This window comes from Siphateles boraxobius, unplaced genomic scaffold (genome assembly GCF_051911475.1).
Source record: "Siphateles boraxobius isolate OS27281-9 unplaced genomic scaffold, OSU_SipBor_1 21, whole genome shotgun sequence".
Classification (NCBI taxonomy): domain Eukaryota; kingdom Metazoa; phylum Chordata; class Actinopteri; order Cypriniformes; family Leuciscidae; genus Siphateles; species Siphateles boraxobius.
Genome location: NW_027508822.1, coordinates 2,735,175 through 2,757,232, shown reverse-complemented (window position 1 = coordinate 2,757,232; position 22,058 = coordinate 2,735,175). Strand labels below are relative to the sequence as shown.

The following is a 22,058-nucleotide window of genomic DNA, read 5'->3' as shown; positions in this document are numbered from 1 at the left end:
CCCAGAGTTGAGAAGGCAGGTAATTCACAGTGTTTTGACTCGCCCGCTCAAACACCTGCCTGACACGCTGCTCTTGTGCTGACATTGTCTTGCAATTAAACTCTTATCATTTTTGCATCTCATTGCATCTTTTGTTTGTATTTTATTTTTATTTGTAATAAAAAAAAAACCGGCATATTCTCGGACAAAACCATCTCGTTGGATTATTGGGTGCGAGTCAAAACACTGTGAATTACCTGCCTTCTCAACTCTGGGAAAAAATGTATAAAGCTACAGGAAAAGCTAGACTCCATTTTTTATTATGGCCAGTACACTATATGTCTCCCTTCTTCTGATGCATCTCTGATCAATCTGATTTTATACAGTCATTTACTGTTTACTCTCCATTACTATGAACTATGACAGACTTTGAACATAGTAGTGGTTATTATTATCGATAAATCAATGATGTAAGAAGAATTAATTAAGGTCCCACTTTATATAAGTGGTTTCAAGTACTATGTACTTGCATCGAAAAATAAGTACAAAGTGTGGGACAAGTGTGTAAATCAATTTATAGCTGCTATTGAGATTGGATACGGATAAGGTTAGGGACAGGTGTGTGTGGTATGAGTAGGTTTAAGGGTGGGTTACGGTGTAAGGAATGGGTCAACACTGTAATTACAAAAGTACTTCAAAATGTGCATAAAAACAGGGTGATGGAAACATAAGTAGAGAAAGTTACGAACCAGAGGAGGAGCTGATGATGTTTAAAGGAGGAGCTGTAACTATATATGAAGAGGAAGAGCTGTAACTATATATAATGAAGAGAAAGACTGACAGAAACAGAAATGTCTGATAAGTGTGATCTGTGTCTGCTGGGACTGATCATTCTCTCTTCACTTCTCACAGGTAAAGAAATCTGTATTTTCTCTAAAGACATTTAGTGGAATTAGTCTGGAAAGAGTTCATTTGAACATGCTCAGTTTATTCTTGCACACATTCACGTTGTGATCTCAGAGTTGTGTATTGATACACACAGATCATACTGTATTATTCCTGATACTGGACATAGTGTCACTCAAACATATGATGATGAAGAATGATCTTCATATTAAGAGTGTGTCAGTAATTTGAACAGCTCTCTGATAAAGACTAATAGTTTATTCTGGAGAGTGTGTTGTTTGCTTTAAGTGAGGAAAAAAAGGGTAACACTTTACAATAAGGGTATATGAATAATCATGTACTAATACCTGAATTACTACTTAATTCAACATGAACTAATAATTATTGAAGGCACGACCTAATCATGATCCAATGAAGAGTTATCCTGAACTACGACTGGAGTCATGATGATTCACGCATGAATAACGGCAGCCTTAACTACATGTTATACATGTTTGATAGTTAATGCATACATTAACATTTATGGATAAACCTAATCAAACCAGGCGCACGGGAAGAACTGTTTTCACAGGATTGTAAATGTAACTCAAAATTTCATTTAATTTACATTTATTCATTTGAAGCATTTAGTCATTTAATTATTATAAACACTTAAAGTGGGCTATTTAAAAAGTGTTAGGACTATTTATATTTTAAATTATGTTTTTAAAACATACGCGCAGTGTGATGTCATATTGTGTGTGTGTGGAAAGAATTAATTTATATTTCCTGTCGCTGTGTAGGCTCTTTCATTGTGTACGTATGAACAGCCCAATAACCCTTTTATTTAAATGCTTAATTTATAATTTATGTCCCATAGACCAGTCCGTTGCATTACGATTAAAAGCAGTATCAATAATGTCAAAAATAATGTCAAAAATGTGATGTGCAGTCAAGTTTGTGTGTGTGTGTGTGTGTGTGCTGTTTAAACGAGTGTTCTCACCGATACACTTGTTTCTTATTCAAACGTGGTGACCTAAAAGAAAAAACATTACCCACAACTAAAACATCTTCCCGCACCCCTGAATCAAACTGCATCTTTTAGAAGGAATAAGAAGTATGTAACGAGTAGAAATAAGGTGTGGCCCCTTTAAGAGCTGCGCGCTCCCGGTTGAACGTCTGCATTGTATACGCGCCTCGAACACCCCATGCGGGTTATTTCTGTTTGATGCTCATTTTTAAGTTATTTTGTTTGGTTAATAATGCTGTGGACGGTCAAACGTGTCTGACAAACAGTTACAGGAGTTCCACTTGGGAATAAAGTGAAAGTTGTGAAATCCCAATCGCCTCCGTGAGTCTGTGGCTTCTGAAATGACTCCAGCTAAGGCCCTGTCCCAAATGACACACTCCGGACTTGTGGACTTCCTCAGAGTCCACACTTTGGTGACGTCATGTAGTGCAGACCTACAGGGGCCCTTGGCGCGAGTCCACGAGGGCGCATTGAGAGGTATTTTTGACATTAGACAATAGATACATGCTTATTTAAATGATGTATTGTACATAATAATGTTCCATTTGAACTAAGATTACAATTTAAACACAATGAACGTATTTATAAACGTAAATAACGTATTTCAGCCGGAATCGGCCCAACTGTGCTTGCTATCTGGGTATTATTCAGCGCGCTATTATTAGCCTATGTTTGAGACATCAACCACTGGTAGATGACCATAATGTTTGTATAAACTATAGTTTAAACATAATGTTTGTAATAACTGGTAAAATGTACACCTAGGTCATAAAAACCGTAATGATACTTAAACTTAAACATTTTCTTCTCATGTTAACAATTGTCCGTGAGTGAAATGTCCTCCATCCGTTGTCTCTGATTGGCCTTACGCAAGGATTCCTGGGTAGTTAAAGTGTGTGGAGATTCAGAAGAAGCTTCAAGGGTACAGTTTAAGTCCACGAGCCCGAAAGTCCACATGAAGTGCGCCATTTGGGACAGGGCCTAAGTGAGCTATCCATAGTTTCCTCCGGACACAACGTGTTACAAGTACCCTGACTTTGAAAAATTTTTAAATAATTTAATATCATCATAGCTTGAACTTTTGATTTCAGCTTTGTCATAAACATTACTGGACGGCACAGGATTAGTTGATCCTCCTCTTCAACCGTAGAAAATACACTAATAACTGCCCTTAAAAGGTCTTATTAGTGGCGCACTATAGGTGCTCTCCGCATGTGGTTCCCCCGGTAGTGGACAGTGAATGACTGATCCCAGCAAAACGTTCCCTCACCATGTTCCCAGTTTTGGTCGTTCCTTTGTGAACTGTTCCACAAATATTCTGTGTGGGTTTGGAATAGTTATGTTGTATTTAGCTGTGCATAAGTCACAGTAGGGTGAGTTTGAAGGAGAGAGAGAAACACAGAACAGATAAAGATCTTTTGAGGGCAGTTATTAGTGTATTTTCTACGGTTGAAGAGGAGGATCAACTAATCCTGTGCCGTCCAGTAATGTTTATGACAAAACTGAATCTGATATTTGTAATGCCTAACCAGCAGAGGGAGCTCTCACCAGACACTGACTGTGATCCACGCCCCTCTGCTTCCTCTACACTCATTTCCTGTTTGTTTTAATCAGAGACCACGCTTGCACTCATTGCGAAGTATCCATAAATGTTAATGAATGCATTAATTATCAAACATGTATAACATGTAGTTAAGGCTGCCGTTATTCATGCGTGAATCATCATGACTCCAGTTGTAGTTCAGGATAACTCTTCATTGGTTCATGATTAGTTCAGGCGTTTAATCAGAGGTGTAAAGTCCAGCGGTCAGAAAGTAAAAGTCCTGCCATATGTTTATTCACACACTCATTAGTTCTCCTGAAAAACTGATAATTAGTAGAGCTGAACGATATTACAGAAAAATACGATAACTCATTATAAAATGCGATATTCGATATGCGATACGATAATGCTTAAAGTGTGTAAAATAAACTTAAATGATCTTAAAAATAATAATAATATATTTAAAATTATATAATACGTGTTTCTTTTTGTGACAATAAACTTTCTGAATGTGAACAGCAATGTTTTACTGTAGCATACGAAAGTGTGTAGTTTTCACTGTATGAATTTTATATAATAATAATATATAATGTTTATTAATAAATATTATTTATATATAATCTTATCAAAACTACAAAAGTTATTCAGCCAAGAGCAGTGAGTGATTTTCTCTTTGTCTTTTGTTCGTGACCTCAGTTATTGCAAGCTGTTGCGATATGCATATTGTGATTTATACATTTGCGATATTTGATCATTTTGATATATTGTGCAGCGCTACTAATTAACAAATCCAGGAGATTGGAGCAAAAATACTGAGGAGGACTTTTACTTTCTGAACCTGAACTTTACACCTCTGCTTTTAATTATCAGTAGTTAATGTAGAATTAAGTATTAATTCAGGTATTAGTACATGATTATTCATATACCCTTATTGTAAAGCGTTACCGGAAAAAGACTGTATGATTTGAATCTTCTGCTTGTTATGCTGGTATGGTTTATGGTTTCATTTATTAATAAATATCATAATGATCACTGAGATATACTGTGTTTCAGGTACCAGTGGAGTGGATGATGATCATGTGTTCATCAGTTCTGGTGTAAATGTGCGTCTGTCCTGTAATAATGCTCTTTCTGACTGCAAATCAACTACATGGCTCTACAGCAGATTCAGACATTCAGCAGCAGTTGAAGTGATTACTGGAGGGATAAAGAATAAAAACACAGAGAGACATGAGAGACTGAGTCTGGCGTCTGACTGCTCCCTGAACATCAAGAACGTCACAGAAGAAGATTATGGATTATACACCTGCAGACAATATGTGAATGACAGACAACAAGGAACTGATGCACGTGTTTCTCTGCATGTTCTTCATGGTAAGTTTATGATTATGTGGTCCATTTACTGTAAAATTCTTCCTTTAAACTCAGATGATGATTGAAGAGTCTGTGATTTGTGTCTTGTGTTCAGTTTCAGTGTCTCCATCATCATCATCATCATCATCATCATCTTCTTCATCCTCACAGACTGAGATCAGTCCAGGCCGCTCTGTGACTCTCTCCTGTCAGTTGTATTTAGGTACTGTATTCTCCTGTGATTATTGGGTCAGTTCTGCGGGAGTTGAGCTGTTGTGGGTGAATCAGGCTGGTGTTGATCTGAAGACAGACTCCAGATATCAGATATCATCATCATCACATCAACATCACTGTATCATCACTCTGACTACAACACTCCTGAATGAAGATAACAACAGAGAGTGGAGATGTCAGCTTACTCACAGAAATCAAACCAAGACCTCAGTCACACACACTGTCAAGTATTCAGGTGAGAAAACACTCTTTTCTGACAGATTTGTGAAAACTTTCACAGACTGGATCTACTCTTTCTGATGACTTCATACGTTTGGCAATTGTAAAATATTAGTGGTCAAAGTCATAAACTGCATAAAAATCCTTATAATTCCCAATATATTTCATACATGATAAATTGCATAAATCAGAAGAGTCTATTAAAGCCTAGTATGACCCATGTAGGAGGTCAGTTATAGGAATTATAAGGCTTAATAATGTCATTCATTCAGGAAAGCTGAAGGTTTATGGGAAGCAGCTCAACTGTGTTTCACTCTCATATAAACCAGGAATAAATGATACAGTAACATCTCTCTTCTCAACTACTGCCACTGTAAGCTGTGATGATTGAACACAAACTGCATATCATGTTATGATCAATGTGTAAATATGATGTTAATGTCCTACAGGTGATGCGTCTGAACATTCATCTTCTGCAGCTCCAGTCGCTTCAACAACACTGACTCCAGTCAGAAGCTCAAACTCTGAGAAGAAATCAAGCCCAACTACAGCAGCAGCTCCTACACAAGGTTCATGATCACATGATCACTGTCACACATCATCACTCTCGCTTCAGTGCTTTACACTGGCTCTCACAGACTGGTTCATCATCACAAATATTATCTACATAAAGAAGCTCTTTAGTCAGATTTGTCAGTGAGTTTTGATACATATAACCGGTCTTGTTCAGTCGGTTGTCTGATGCAGAATAATCATAATATACAGCTAGTGTAACTCACGCCACTCCTATGATAAATGAATACAATCATAGAGAGGATTTATTAAACAACTCATCCCATGTTAGTATGTCAGAAACATGTGTTGTGTGTGGCACTACGCACATGTTGCAGTGCTACACCTTCCGGGTTCAGTCGCAACCTCTACTAGTGACTTCCTCCTGTGACCAATCATTTAATTGCACTATTTATGCTTTAACGAATTGTTAACACAATTACATGTGATACACAAAAAAAAAAAAAATTTGTGAACATTTTATTATATTAGGAACACATGTCCAACATTAACTCTGTCAGACCAAATTAGATATTCCAGGATCTTTATGCAACTCCATTGTGTTTGCATACAAGTTTGAGATTCTCACTGCGAGTTTCCAATTTTATAAGAATAAAAATACTTTTTCAGCAAAGTTACTCAAAAGAATACAAAAAGACAGTATACTGTATTTTGTCATTCATCTACTCAATATGGCTACTACTTGAACTGTATTTTCCTTGTGCATCTGCATTGCCAGGGCAATTATTTCAAACCTGTTGACAAAGAACTTGTTAAATATGATTTTTGCGCAGTTGAACCATTTAATCTGATGTGACTCACAGAATGACCATCCTCAAATCACACAAATGTGTTTATAAAAACATATTTTTTTCTGCGCCACTGTTTAAAGACCTCTGCAATAATCTGAATCATCAGGGATTGACATTAATGCGTGTCCACTTTTCCGGAACAAGTGAAAAAAGCACAAAAACAATCAGATTGGTGTGTGATCTGGAAAGTGACTGGTTTACCTGAGCAATGTTATATTGGTTACTCTGAGGGGCTGATCACTTATCCAAACCAGGTATTTTCACTAATTACATTGAAATTATTGTTCTGAATTTTTGTAATTGCAATTTTATTTTGATGTGTAGATTTTAATGTGTAAATACAGCTGGCAAAATTTAGGTTTCATTTATTTTAATTTCCAGGGTGTATATTGTGACAAAAGGTAACGATTTTGACAGGGTTTGATGATTTTCTACTTTAGAAAAGTTTGTCAAACTTCTGTGTTTTGTACGTGACAGAGGCTGCGTTTACACTATTAACATTAACAGTGGGGGGGTTTGTGTGACATTATACAAATCTCGCAAAATGAGGAGGACGAAGAGTCCCTCCGGACCGGGACACGCTGATCCGATATCATTCCCATCAAAGTGCGTTTACACTCGTCTTTACAATGTGTAGTGGACAACATCCGGATACAGGTCACATGTTAATGCCAAGTGTAAACGCAGCCAGATACGGAGCCGCTCTACACTATAGCAGTTTGTCAAATAAATGCCTTGACATTGTGTAATCATATTTCTGTTTCCATCTTGTTTTTAATAGTTGTAACATCAACTACAGCAACAGCACTGACTCCAGACACCACAGCAAACTCTCTGAATCCAGGTGTGCATGAACGAACTACAGCAGCAGCTCCTACACACACTTCATGATCACATGATCACTGTCACACACATCATCACTCTCGCTTCAGTGGTTTGATCCCACCACAGTAAAATCAGCCTGAATTATAAGTAATAATTCTGTAATTTCAGTATTGAAACCTCAAAGGATATTATGTTCATGCATTCAAATATGATATTTTTATATTTCCATCTTGTTTTTAAGTTTTAATGTCAACTACAGCAACACTTATTCCAGACATCACAGCAAACTCATGAAAAATAATATTTCTATTTCCATCTTGTTTTTAATAGTTGTAACTACAACTACATCAACCACAGCAAACTCTCTGACTCCAGGTGTGTATGTTCATCATCCTCATTTGACCGACTCATGGAGTTTTCTAGAATCAGTTTCTGAATCCTCTCTGGAGTTGTTCGAACAGCTGATCACAAATTTTATTTGTCATTAAATGTGTTTAGTTTGTCTAATCTACATCACTTTGTAATTCCATTCTCTTGTACATCACCTACAATCCCGTAATGTAAAAAGTACCTGTCATTAAATGTCAGACACATAATTCTCATCCAGACAATCCTAAACTATCATGTAACAATCATTTAGTTAACATATGAGGTACAGTCTGTTAGTGTACAGATATCAATATCAATTTCTATATCAATTTCTATAAAATCATCATCACTTGATTTACTTGCAGTGATTGTGACTGTTGTTGCCGCTTCATTCGCTCTTCTCCTTCTGGCTCTTATTCTCTGTGTGATTCGTAAAAAAAGAGCAGGTGAGTTTTTCATATTTTGTAACAACGGACAAAAACATCTGATAAAATAAATATGTAATTGAGACAAATTTATTTCTCTAAAAGTGAAGAGAAATCAATGAGTTAACAAAAATAATGTTTCTATTCTACAACACTAGAATTCTTCTAGACTCTTTTAAAAACGATTGTCATCTGCATTAGAGACTGTGTGTGTGTTTCATCATAAACTTTCCGTGACATTATGTTTCAGGGAACAGAAGAGGGACTGGTGACTCTGTGGTAAGTATTAATAACCATGAGTTATTAATGTCTATAAGGACTGACCCTGAAATATGACACTCTTATTAGTCAGATTAGAAAATGTCCGCGTTCTCAGCAGAAAGTTCTGTCAGTCTTGTCTTAGTTTAATGTGTGTTTGTTAGTGTTGTGTTTGAGCACATGACTCTGTCTTTATTTGTGTTGGCCATGTGTTTTTGTTGTCCTGCCTCCTAGTTTCCAATTACACACACTCTTGTTTAGTGTTTGATGATGAGTCCTTGTCAGTCTGAGTGTGTGTGTGTGTGTGTGTGTGTGTGTGTGTGTGTGTGTGTGTGTGTGTGTGTGTGTGTGTGTGTGTGTGTGTGTGTTCACCTGTTCTTTGTCTGAGTGTGTGTTCGCCTGTTCTTTGACTGAATATGCAATATTGCTGAATGCAATGTTAGTTTTACTCCCTGTCTCCTGAGATTCCTTCATCTGATTGATTTTTGAAGGCAGCACAGATCTATCCTTCACTGCCTTTGATATCCCACAATCCTGTGCTTTACATTCTGTGACAGTTGAGCTAGAAAAATAAAGATGGCGTCTGAAAGTTGCGGTTGTTTGTGTGTAATTGTACATTTTTTTATCAACATTTTCCCCTTCTGATGTCATTTCTTGCGAGAAATCACTATTGTAGTAATTAGGGTTGGGTATCGGTTGGGTTTTATCCGATACCAGTACCTACTCTGTATTTTTTAAACGGTTCTGGTGCTTAAACGGTTCTTGAAACGGTACTTAAGAAAACGAAACCACACAGTTTGTCAAAAATAATACCCTTCATTTACAGGGCCAAACTGGACATAATATTAACTTAAATATTTAAACAATATAAATACAAGTTACATATGGTAATAATAAATAAACCAATATAAAATAAAAATTCACATTTACATAATATCAAATAAAACAATATTGTATCAAACAATGTAATAATACTGGAGATTAATAGATTACTACCAGGGTAATCTAATGTCGACATGGCTCCAGGTTCCCATGTTTTGTCTGCTTGATCCAGTCATGTACGTTATCTGGTCGTTGCACTAGTTACGCCAGCGCTTAGCTTGGCGAGTTTGGTATTTCGTTCCCACTGCGTCTTAGCTACGCAGCGTTGAGTGAACCTATGAAAGAGAGCGTCTCTGGTTCCTGATGTAACCTATGTTCTCTGAAATAGGAACGAGACGCTGCGCTGCCAAGCTCCTCGTGCTGCCGACAAGCTTCCTTTTTCGTCAGAGAAATCTGAGGAGCAGATGATGCGTGTGCAAATATAATATGACGACGTAAGAGCGTCGAGGCGGCGCCCGCGCCATCAGACAATTAATTGGCGTGATTCTATATGGGCTTCAGACAATCGGCACACCCAGAGGGCGTTCAACACGTAATTTTACATGTGAAATGCAGCCAAACCTTGGAGCGTTTTGTCTTCGGCATCTTCATTAATCCCCTCGCTATCAGCAGACGTTCCGGGAGTCTCCCGCATATTGATAACGGCTCCCTGATGCCCGCAAATTAGTTAAAATCTCTCGGAATCTAGAGCGAGCGAGCAAGAGCGCGCATGCGAGACAGAACAGACTGTGCTCCAAACCGCACAGCGGAGAAGGAGAGAGAGAGAGCGAGAGACCTTGCGTGTGTGCGCCTTATGACACAGAGACTCAGGCACCGAAATTTAATTGAGGATTTTTAATTTTAATTGTTCATTTACACGACAACGGCGTTTTGGGTGCCTGAAAACGCAAAGTTTTAAAAATGGGTTTCATAGTGCAAGTTTTTGAAAACACTTTCCATGTAAACAACAAAAACGTGAATCTGAGAAGACGATGACGTCATGCACATGTGTATTAAATGTTCAGTCTATAGAGTTTCATCGCCATCTAGTGGCCTGGAAGCAGATTATAGCGTTTTAGTTGTTTTCGCAGATCCATGTGAATGGGGATTGTTTTGACAATCGTGTCGTCTGTACGCGGAAAACTCAAAGGAAAAACTTCTCCGTTTTAAGCATATAGTTTTCGTGTAAACGTATCCTGAGTGTGTTGTACCTGTTACTAATTGCTCATTGTTCTAGTTGTGGATTTCCGTCATGTGTTGTTCCTGTTGTGTGGGTCAAGTCAAGTCAAACATCCTGTCATGTTACAATAGGATCCGTTATCATAACATCATAATGTGAAATTGCCAGGACACACGTTTTACACATATATAGGGGTGTGACCAGGGCTGGCTCTAGCCCTTTGGTTGCCCTAGGCGAGATTGATTTTTGCACCCCCCATAAAAAAAATTCATCAATCTGGTGCACTTTGAGAGTTCAAAATTAAAAGCTCCAACCCATATTCAGTGTTCAAATTAAACAAAGAAAAATTCAAACCTCTTTTAGTTAGTGTCTGTCTACATTACATAATAATAGTTATAATATTAATCCCATGATAATACCCATATATTGTAAAACAATGCACTGAAAAATAAAGGAAACTTTCATAAGTTTTGTACTAATTTCTATACTAATAGAAAGAGTATTTTTCTATACTTCACATTAAAGATGTGATTGGGCCAGCCCAGTGTCAATAAAGAAAACAACCAATGGGCCGCTGACCTACGCGTTTCATGCGGTGTCAGAAAAAAAGCTAACGCTGACTTTTTTTTGACCAATGCATTACACCAGCACTAACCCAGCGCCGCCGATTAAGCAAAACAAAACAAAACGAATGGGCTATTTCTATTTTAGCCCCCGGATAAATACCTACTTTTTGCGCCACTGGCAGGCTTATGTGCCGGCCCGGCCCGGGGCTGAGCCCCGGAGAGCCCCGGCCCAATTTAACCACTGGCTGTGAGCTTGATGATATAGTCTACATACCTCTGCTTTGGGCCCGTTTTTCTTCCTCCTCCTTCCTTCGTTTTCGGAAAGCCGATCCCGATGGCTTGGGTGTTCTTTTTATAATAAAAGATTATATAATATATGATCATTTATAGCCTACAACCGCCAAGGGGCGTTTAAAGCGCATTTAAAGCGCTAAAACCAGCTGTCAGATATTTTCGCGCCACTCCCGGTTGTTGAGCAACGCGCGTGAGTTTGACAGCTGCCTGTAAGAGTGACTCAGTCGTTTTTTAGGATTGTATAATCTAGTAAAAGAAATGGACAAATACAAGCAGTGTGTGGACAGTGCACAGTAAAAGTGTACAGCGTGTGCGCAGCTTTCATAATACGATACATACATTTAATTAACTTTTTTATTTTTATTTTACAATTTTGCGCCCCGTCCAGCAGATGGCGCCCCAGGCGGCGCCTCTGTCGCCTGTCGGCAAACCCGGCCCTGGGTGTGACGGTTATTATATAACCGTGAGACCGACGGTTATAGTTGAACACCATCATTAGAACTCTATAACCGCCAAAACCGTGTTATTAAAATATTTTTTAATAAAAAAGACTCCGGGGGAAACTGTATCATCTGACGAGGGAAACGGAGGCAGAGTTAGTGGTGCTTCGGAGGCTTCTACTGCTGGAGATGATTCGGGAGAGGTCTGTGCACCACCCCCTCCCAAGAAGAGAAATCTTGGAGATCTCCTTAATAAACAGAGGTCTGAAATCTCTGCCCGTTTACCGATCAGAGCGCACGCTGACACAGAGTTAACCCGCTATCTCCAATAGGGCTGTGCTCAGAATATCGATACTACGTCATGAACTCCTGACGATGCGCGTATCGATGCAGTCGTGCTTTTGATTGTAGCCAATTCAGGGCTCGAATTTCGGTGCGGGATTGCGGGTATTGCGCATAATTTTAATAATTCCCGCAGGTCTCCCACTTATAATGCGGGAAATTCCTATGTGCATTTAGGTTGTATTAGTAAATGAATCCACACAGCTTATAAAATCAAATCAGTCATTTTAAAACTTTCTGCAAAACGCAATTTCACAAACAGCGCGAGTGTTCAGCGGTGCTGAGTCTTCTCTCTCTCGTCTCTCAAATGGTTTGCAGAAGGGAAGCTCAAGCGCTGTAGGCGATACTACACTCTCGCGTTTAGGAGTCGGGACATGATGGAATATTCACTTGCACAATTGGGCCAGCATTGCATCGTAACTAACGTTTATCATTTGCACGTCTTTTTAAGTCTTACCAGTTTAAACATTCAAGCGATTTTAAACTATTCAGTACTCGCGCGCTCTCAGAGATGTTTTTCTCTGAGTGCTTAAATAGAGTAAAGCTGCATCACAAACAGCTCGCGAGTAACAAAAGTTATTTTCCGTGGATCATATCGCTTTAACAGACAAATCCACCCCCCCCCCGGACGACGACGGTTATATTACGAACTGTCACATTTGACTCACCCACGTCATAACCGTCATCACCAATTCTGAAACCGGCATACCCCACATATATTACCTGAACATTTGCAGCACCTGAGTAAAATATTATTGATGGATGGCATTTAATCGCTTGATTTTTTCCATATTTCCATTGATGTTTAGGAGCAGACAGATGATGTGACTTACACTGAAGTCGCTGCGTACAGTAAAAAACGAGGAAAAAAGAACAAGGTGAGCAAACACTTCCTTGATGTTGTCCAGCTTCACTCAACATGATAGTTTGTTTTCTTCTTCTATGCAGTTATTCTTGATTTGTGTGATTATATGCAGTTCTTCATGAATTGAGCTCAAACAACATGTTGTAATAATTGTGGGTTAAAACAACTGTGATGTTCATTCAGGTTCGCTGTGATGATAAAGTGACATATGCTTCCATCAGAGGAGCAAAAGCTGGATCTCAGGAGAACTGCAGTCAACTTTATGCCTCTGTGAACAAGAATAAATCAGTCAAATAATTATACAAAACCCACATGAGCAGAGGAATATCAATCTAATATAACCGAATCCTAATGGTTTAATTCATTATTAATACTTTCAATGTCTTTTACATGTTAACAAATTGTAATGAATTGTTGTCTTTTGTCCTCTTTGTGTTCTGGCTTTGAGTTCGAGCGCTTTCAGAACTGTTTTAATAACCTTTGGTCTAGTTTTAATTTAGCAATATGGAGCTAGTGTGACTACCGGTACATATTTTCAGTAGTATTTTCAGAGCGATGAACTCACGGTTGAGGTTTGGGAACATGTTACCAACTCAGTTATTTTAACCACATGTTTTTTAGAGAAACACGTGTGGTTAAAGAAGAAAGAAAGAAGAGGAAATGACATCTTAACCCACACAGAACTGATCATCTCTGAACCCAGTTTGAACTGAACCTGGTAAAACAAAAATAACTTATTTAATTGATAAATACAAGTATTTGTATAAACTCAAAACTCCAACACTTTTTAACCAAAACACGTTTCCAGCTTCTCTTTATGCTCTCTAACAAAAAGCAGCCAGTCTCTCTGTTCTCTGTTCATTGGATGCTGAATAAGACAAAACATTGTAAAATATACTTATTATTCAGTCCCATAACTAGATAAAAACGTATTCATGTTGCAAGAGAAAATTAACTTAAGCAGCCAGTCTCTCTGTTCTCAGCTCATTAACAGCTTTTCTGCTTCACAAGCAACAGCTGTGTCCCTGGTAACTGTAGTCCGGGACCAGGCGGCCATCTTGGTTTGTAGTCCGCATTGCTGCAACCATAGATGGCACATACCTTGCCTCTATGACATACCCTCTCATGATGCCACACCACCTTTGTCTCCTTAAAGGCTTGTTTTTTGGGTCGACAGCTTATAAAATGTTATTTCTGGGTTTTTTAGCTTGTTTGCTGTAGATCCTTCAGTGAAAATTAAGGTTGATTATGTCCCTATCAACACATGACCAACATCACCTGACTGTATTTTCTCTCAGCTTTTCTTGACAAATGTGCTTTAAAAACACACAATCAGCCAAAGACAGAATGACGTTGAAAAGTCAAAGGTCAAATAACCCAATAACAGTGTAAAGCCCGGCTCGATCGGCCCAAAGAAGGTCTTCCGATCCGCGGGTGAAGGTCTCTGCGTGTTACTGTCTTTCCTTTTAAATTAGGAGTAAATTAGTTCCTTATTCCTTTTCAACATTCAAGATTAAATGGAATACATTTTCTCATATGTATCAACTCGTTATTTCATCTGACTTCATTAAAAGTGAACGAATATTTGGTTATTCTTTTTTAACTCTTTAATTATTTTTTACTCGTTCAGATTAGGAAGCTGTGTCTCTCAGAGGTCCTCACGTCTTCCACGGTCACCAAACAGTTTCGGTCACCAAACAGAGGTAATTGGCTGATATCTTAGACGGTCGGATTCACCCTTACACAATCAAAGATACTTTTATACAGCCTCCTAGAATTTGCATAAACTTGAATTCAAAGTAATGTTTACTTCAGGTAGAGGTATGACCACTACTATATGTAAGTTAACCAACTTTACTTCTCTTATAATAGCTTTGTATTGGCCGTCCCGTGGTTTCCCACGTACACTTATCTAAAGTAACGTTAAATTAAAACAGAGGTAAAACAGACACACACAGATTTAGGTTGATCAAGCAGTGCGTTTGCTGCCCTAAACGGAAATAACTCGTCTCTGCAAAACAAGAACACTTGAATTAGTGCCAAATATTAGTCGTCACTAATCTGACGCAGACTTGCGGGAACATACGAATCCAGTTAATGGGAAAACAAATTTAAAAGTCAGTCAGAATAAATTCAAATGTTTACAATTTATTGACCAGGTAATAGAACAATAATTCAAAATCCAATTAATCAATCAAATATAATAACAACAATTCAGAAATCGAGGAATTCAATTCATTTTCAGTAAATCAAAATTAAAAGAGAGAAATATAAAGTGAAAGGACATAAAAGTGAGCTCTGATGTAATAGACAACTGCTAGAAAATACTAGAATCAATTTGATCAAATAAGTATCTTTCCATGAATGAGGCACATTGATCTTGTTCTGGAATTGTTTAACTAATCACAACTAACATTTATTTTTCTTGCAGAATTAACATTAATGCTTTTGAAAACTAAATGTCTACAACACGGCCCAAAGTGTTTCTGAATTATGTCTGAATACGACAAAGGGGAAATTAAACTAGACAGATGTTTAAATAAATAATCTCATGACTTTGAGTAGCAAGCAGAAGTAATCAAGGAATCCAGATTTGCTTTTACCTGGTAACATTAGAGTTTGCTGGATTATACATAAGAAGAACCAATCATACTGAAGAAAAATGATGTAATGAATCATGTCACCTTTGCCATGCTCCTATTGTATAAAAACTGTATTCAAAGGCATTGTCTGGAGTAAGTCATCTCGTAAAGATCGTGACATATTTTTGATTTATAGATATTTTTGATGAAATCCGATGGCTCGGGGGGGCTAATTGACAGCCATTAAATTAACACATATGAAGGCCCAGAAAGGAAACACATCGTTAAAATAGACCATGTGACTACAGTGTTTCAACCTTCATTTTACGGGAATATTTTTTGTGCACCAAAAAAACAAAATAACGACTTTATCCATCTATTTCTTCTCATCCGTATCTGTCTCCGACGCACATTCACGAGAGCACCACGACACATGCGTGTTTAAAGCCGGGATCCTCTGTTATACAGCGAGATACATGTGTCGTCTCATCGTCTGAATTATCCAAACTTTCAAGATGTGTCATGACAATATCACAATCGATGCAGCACAGTCTCCTGTTCAGTAGCATCGCTGGCACTGGTGATCTGAGCGTGCCTCTGCTTTAAACACATCCCTGCGTTTCCGGGTCATAGGTCAGAACGCCAGATCCTGCGTCATCCACGCACACACACGCACACACACACGCATACATGAGTCGACTAATACAGAAGACAAGAACTTGTTGAATAAAGTCGTTTTTTAGTTTTTTTTGCCGCACAAAAAGTATTCTCGTCGCTTCATAAAATCAAGATTGAACCACTGTAGTCACATGGGCTATTTTAACAATGCATTTTAATTAAATAGCTGTCAATGGATCCATCGAATTTCATTAAAATATCTTAATTTGTGTTCTGAAGATGAATTAAGGTCTTACGGGTTTGGAACGACATGAGGGAGAGTAAATAGCCTGACTACGTCAGACTTCGTACTTACGCTCAATTTCAAAAAAAAGAAAACACTTTTCAATGATGCCATTCCAGACTCTGTCTATTAAGCAAAGCGAAGTTTGGTGTTACCAGGCTAGAGAGTAAATACCAGAGGTGTCAAAAGTATTCACATTCATTACTCCGGTAGAAGTATAGATACTAGAATTTAAAAAGACTTCTGTAGAAGTTGAAGTATCAACTCAAGCTTTTTACTCAAGTAAAAGTGTAAAAGTACTGGTTTCAAAACTACTTAAAGTATAAAAGTAATGTAAGGAAAAAAATGCCATTAAGGACAAAAGCTTAGGCCGCGCCACAGGGGGAAAAATATCAAAGCCATAATGACTATAATGTTATATTAAAATGTTAATGTTGAAAATGTTGGGATGCACTAGGCCTGTTTATACTTCTCATCCAACCACAATCAAATTCACTCTATCCGGATGGCGCGATTTTTCTGGATAGTTTTTTTAGTTTTTTAACGATGACAAGCCAGAATGAAAACAAGCCGAAATGAAATAGGAGTAACGAGGCTATTTCTAAAATGTAAGGAGTAGAAGTAAAAAGTCGTCTAAAAAATAATTACCCAATAAAGTATAGATACCCAAAGTTTCTACTTAAGTAAGGTAACGAAGTATTTGTACTTTGTACACCTCTGGGAATATGCAGTTATTCTATTATAATTATGCCTTTTTGTGTATAAAAAACTTCTGTATTGTAGTAAAGCACAATTGTAACCCTATATAAAGAAAGTGGTTTATAAAGTAAAACACTGTAAAATGTTGTTGTAAAAGGATTTATTATGAAAATGGTTTGTAAAGAAAAACACCGCAATTGTTTTTGTAAAATGGTTTATTGAGAAAGTGGTTTATAAAGAAAAACACACCACACGTAATGTTTTAAGCATTTATTTAAAAGCATAGTGAGAAACAAAACATGTATTATTGCGCCTCCTGCAGTTAAAGATTGTAAACGATTTGGTTTTGATTTACTTTTATTTTTGTTTTATATATTAGTACATTGTATGTAAATGAGTTAACCTATAATTAATAAAAATATATATAATTGAAATTAAGAAGCTTGCCTCCACGTCTCTGTTTTACAAAATATTGAGCTGAACAGAGAAGTCTTCTGCACACTAAAAAATGATGGGTTAAAAATAACCCAAATTGGGTTGTTTTATAACCCAACCGCTGGATCAATATTGCACCAGACCAACAGTAGTTAATTTGACCCAGCAAGATGGGTTGGTCATTTTTAACCCAACAGATGAGTTAAATATTCTACCCAAATGCTGGGTCAAAATAAATACAATTCTGGGTTGATACAACTACATATTTGTTACAATATAACAAGTGTACCAAAATGCTGGGTCAAATTAATTAAATTCTAGGTTGAATTAACTACATATTTGTTATATAGTGTACCCAAATGCTGGGTAAAATTAACCCATATGTGTACGGTGGCCGAGAGAGCTCAACGTGCTGCAACTGAAGAAAACGCATGCAAATAGTAAAAAACGCATGCAAATAGAAAAAAACGCATACATAACGAGATATTTATGTCGAAATAGCGACTTATGTCGAAATAACGAGATATTTATGTCGAAATAACGAGATATTTATGTGAAATAACGAGATATTATGTCGAAATAACGACTTATTATGTCGAAATAACGAGATATTTATGTGAAATAACGAGATATTATGTCGAAATAACGACTTATGTCGAATTAACGAGATATTATGTCGAAATAACGAGATATTATATCGAAATAATGACTTAAGTCGAAATAACGAGATAAATTCTCTTTTCTTTTTTTTCTCACCTTGCGGTTCAGGGCTTCCGTAGAAACGCGCTGCAAAAGTTCACAAAATGTCTGTGTTATTTACAGCGCATTTCTGTATTTGGTTGTGTTGTGAGTATTTGGAGCACACGCGTGTTGTGAAACTGATGAAGATGTTTTCTTAATTTGCAGGTGTTTTTTTTTTTCTATCTGCATGCGTTTTTTTCTATTTGCATGTGTTTTTTACTATTTGCATGCGTTTTCTTCAGTTGCAGCACGTTGAGCTCTCTCGGCCACCGTACATATGCCAGATTAATTCTAACACATTACAGTACAATTGAAGAAAATGAATTGCAATAGACAACCCATAGCTATAAAACTGTTAAACTTCAAACCTAGAACAGAATACATGCTAGATGTATGCATATATTATGCAATAAACACTTAAACAATACAAAAACAAAACAACATAATGGAATCTTTGAAAAAATGTATTATATTACATTAATTAATATCAACAATATAGACCTTATGTAGCCCTGCCGCTTTTCAGCGCTGCGCTCTTTGTCTTTTGTCTTCCGGTCTGTATTTTCACAGCGATCCTGCGTATTTATGAATGAACGGCTCCTTTTAAAATTTACTGTCTACTGACATTTGTTAAGACGTCTGCTCTAAACATTACAATCCTCATGATAACTTTGGTTAACTTTACATTAAGTAAATCCCAAGCGGCAACCTCCCTGTCTCTCTCTTGAAACCAACACGGAAGTGAATTAAACTGCAATTCATCGACTGGCCGCTTGAGGCTGGGACCAAAAGTGAGTCAAATCTGTATCTCCCCCATGTTAAATTGCCCAACTTTACCGCAGAAGAAAATATGTTTACAGCCTGGTGTCTAAAGTTGTATTGGTCTATACAGCTAATTTTGCCCTTCATGACAACTGTGAGGGGGGTGAATTTTTTATAACTCATCCGTTTAAATTATATGAAGCCTTAAAATGCTGCATAATCAAGGGCGTGGCCACTTGAGTGACAGGTGGATTGCGCTGCTGTTACTAGCCGTTTGTCTGCTCTCTGTTAGCGTCACGTCACCTCAGCTAATTCCAGCTGCTGAACTTGCCATCTCTGCCGTGTTTATACTTTTTTCGGGATTATTTCATAAAATTTAATACACGCTTTATACCTTCGCCCACGCCGTTGGATTCCGTCGTTGTCGAGTATTGAGAGAACAACCAGCGCTGTTCTTCAGTGGTTTTCCTCTGTGAACATGCACTCATGGATTTCTGGCAATATCGTTGCTTTTTGGAGTTCAGATTTAAAAACGTCTAAGATATAGAGGCCACACTCGTTCTGCGGTACCGTGGCTCTTACGGAGCAGATAGACTATAATATGCTTATTTAACTTTTTAGTGTTAAATAAAAAGTTCCGTCAGATGAAATCCTGCAGGTGTCAGTGCTTTCTCTCCGTGCCTTAAACAAACGCGGATTTCTAGTGCATTACTTGAACTTCTTAGGTAATATCTATCAGAATTTAAAATGGACTGAATAAAGCTCTCTACGAACTTGATGTACGATGCCGCGCTGACTGACATGTATGAGCATGAATCACCGTCACACACACGCTCAGAGCAAATATTGTAAGTTACTGCATGATAATACACTCACCTAAAGGATTATTAGGAACACCATACTAATACTGTGTTTGACCCCCTTTCGCCTTCAGAACTGCCTTATTCTACGTGGCATTGATTCAACAAGGTGCTGAAAGCATTCTTTAGAAATGTTGGCCCATATTGATAGGATAGCATATTGCACTTGATGGAGATTTGTGGGATGCACATCCAGGGCACGAAGCTCCCGTTCCACCACATCCCAAAGATGCTCTATTGGGTTGAGATCTGGTGACTGTGGGGGCCATTTTAGTACAGTTAACTCATTGTCATGTTCAAGAAACCAATTTTGAAATGATTTGAGCTTTGTGACATGGTGCATTATCCTGCTGGAAGTAGCCATCAGAGGATGGGTACATGGTGGTCATAAAGGGATGGACATGGTCAGAAACAATGCTCAGGTAGGCCGTGGCATTTAAACGATGCCCGATTGGCATTAAGGGGCCTAAAGTGTGCCAAGAAAACATCCCCCACACCATTACACCACCACCACCAGCCTGCACAGTGGTAACAAGGCATGATGGATCCATGTTCTCATTCTGTTTACGCCAAATTCTGACTCTACCATCTGAATGTCTCAACAGAAACCGAGACTCATCAGACCAGGCAACATTTTTCAGTCTTCAACTGTCCAATTTTGGTGAGCTCTTGCAAATTGTAGCCTCTTTTTCCTATTTGTAGTGGAGATGAGTGGTCCCCGGTGGGGTCTTCTGCTGTTGTAGCCCATCCGCCTCAAGGTTGTGCGTGTTGTGGCTTCACAAATGCTTTGCTGCATACCTCGGTTGTAACGAGTGGTTATTTCAGTCAAAGTTGCTCTTCTATCAGCTTGAATCAGTCGGCCCATTCTCCTCTGACCTCTAGCATTAACAAGGCATTTTCGCCCACAGGACTGCCGCATACTGGATGTTTTTCCCTTTTCACACCATTCTTTGTAAACCCTAGAAATGGTTGTGCGTGAAAATCCCAGTAACTGAGCAGATTGTGAAATACTCAGACCGGCCCGTCTGGCACCAACAACCATGCCACGCTCAAAATCGCTTAAATCACCTTTCTTTCCCATTCTGACATTCAGTTTGGAGTTCAGGAGATTGTCTTGACCAGGACCACACCCCTAAATGCATTGAAGCAACTGCCATGTGATTGGTTGATTAGATAATTGCATTAATGAGAAATTGAACAGGTGTTCCTAATAATCCTTTAGGTGAGTGTACATTTGTATCTAGCAGAATAATAATGCATCACATTACTTAGTCTCACGTTTAATTATGTCTTTTAACTATTATAGTATTTCGAAGGGCAAAAACATGAACTTTAACTTTTGGCTTTAGGTCTACTTCTTCAAGTCAGCGGTCACTTTAGCGCGAGGCCAGTAGCACATTAGCTTAGCCTGAGCAAACTCGATCACGTTGAGCTAGGCGGGCGTAGTTTCAGCATCCAGGCTCCTCAACTCCACCCAAAACCCACCCTTTTTGCCCATTTTCGTTTATCCAGGGGGGGACGCGCAGTGACGCGCTGCCAAGATGGCGACAGCCGACTCCGCCCACTTTAGGCTTCAAAAACGCTCTTCAGAAACCTACGGGTGACGTCATGGACACTACGTCCATATTTTTTTACAGTCTATGGGCGCGCCCCACACTTTGAAAAACGCTGCTCTAGAGCAACGGGTGAGAGAGTCATTCATTCATAAAAGCTGATTTACAGAACTGGAGCATGGGGTTAGTATTTGTGATGATGATCAGTGCCAGTATATGGAAAAGCTGATAAAGACACAAAAGCTGTGTTTACATTGAAGTCTTCACAGTTACTTTTGTACATGTAAGTTTTGCACAGCTTTCTCTATCGTGAGCGAGATTATGTTATTCCCCGATGCTGATGTACAGATCAGACGTTAAATCTGAGGTAGTAGACATATATTTCTCTCGGTTATTTAGTTTAATCTCACAACCCTTGACATTTTAATGAACCCTTATTGTAACGCTTTTGAGTGTGATCTAAAAAACACTCACAGAAGAGTTAATTTAACAC

General features: G+C 38.1%; 1 protein-coding gene across 4 annotated transcripts; it reads left to right on the top strand.

Annotated features, from left to right (window-relative positions):
- Window positions 1-802: 802 nt before the first annotated feature.
- On the top strand, window positions 803-17,649 carry LOC143746093 (uncharacterized). 4 transcript variants are annotated; one of them, XR_013206430.1, is made up of 11 exons: window positions 2,028-2,371; window positions 4,491-4,811; window positions 4,906-5,259; window positions 5,693-5,812; window positions 7,389-7,451; window positions 7,763-7,807; window positions 8,167-8,247; window positions 8,477-8,505; window positions 12,977-13,045; window positions 13,216-13,750; window positions 14,663-17,649. XR_013206430.1 is itself a non-coding variant. In XM_077237837.1 (10 exons), exons 1-10 carry the CDS (start codon window positions 831-833, stop codon window positions 13,327-13,329), a joined length of 1,257 nt encoding a protein of 418 aa, XP_077093952.1. In that variant the 5' UTR covers window positions 803-830; the 3' UTR covers window positions 13,330-17,649. The 4 variants fall into 4 exon arrangements, 3 of the variants coding, with proteins under 3 accessions (XP_077093952.1, XP_077093949.1, XP_077093951.1); XM_077237837.1 differs by lacking the exon at window positions 2,028-2,371 and adding an exon at window positions 803-891 and having other exon boundaries at window positions 13,216-17,649; XM_077237834.1 differs by having other exon boundaries at window positions 2,024-2,371; window positions 13,216-17,649.
- Window positions 17,650-22,058: the final 4,409 nt, after the last annotated feature.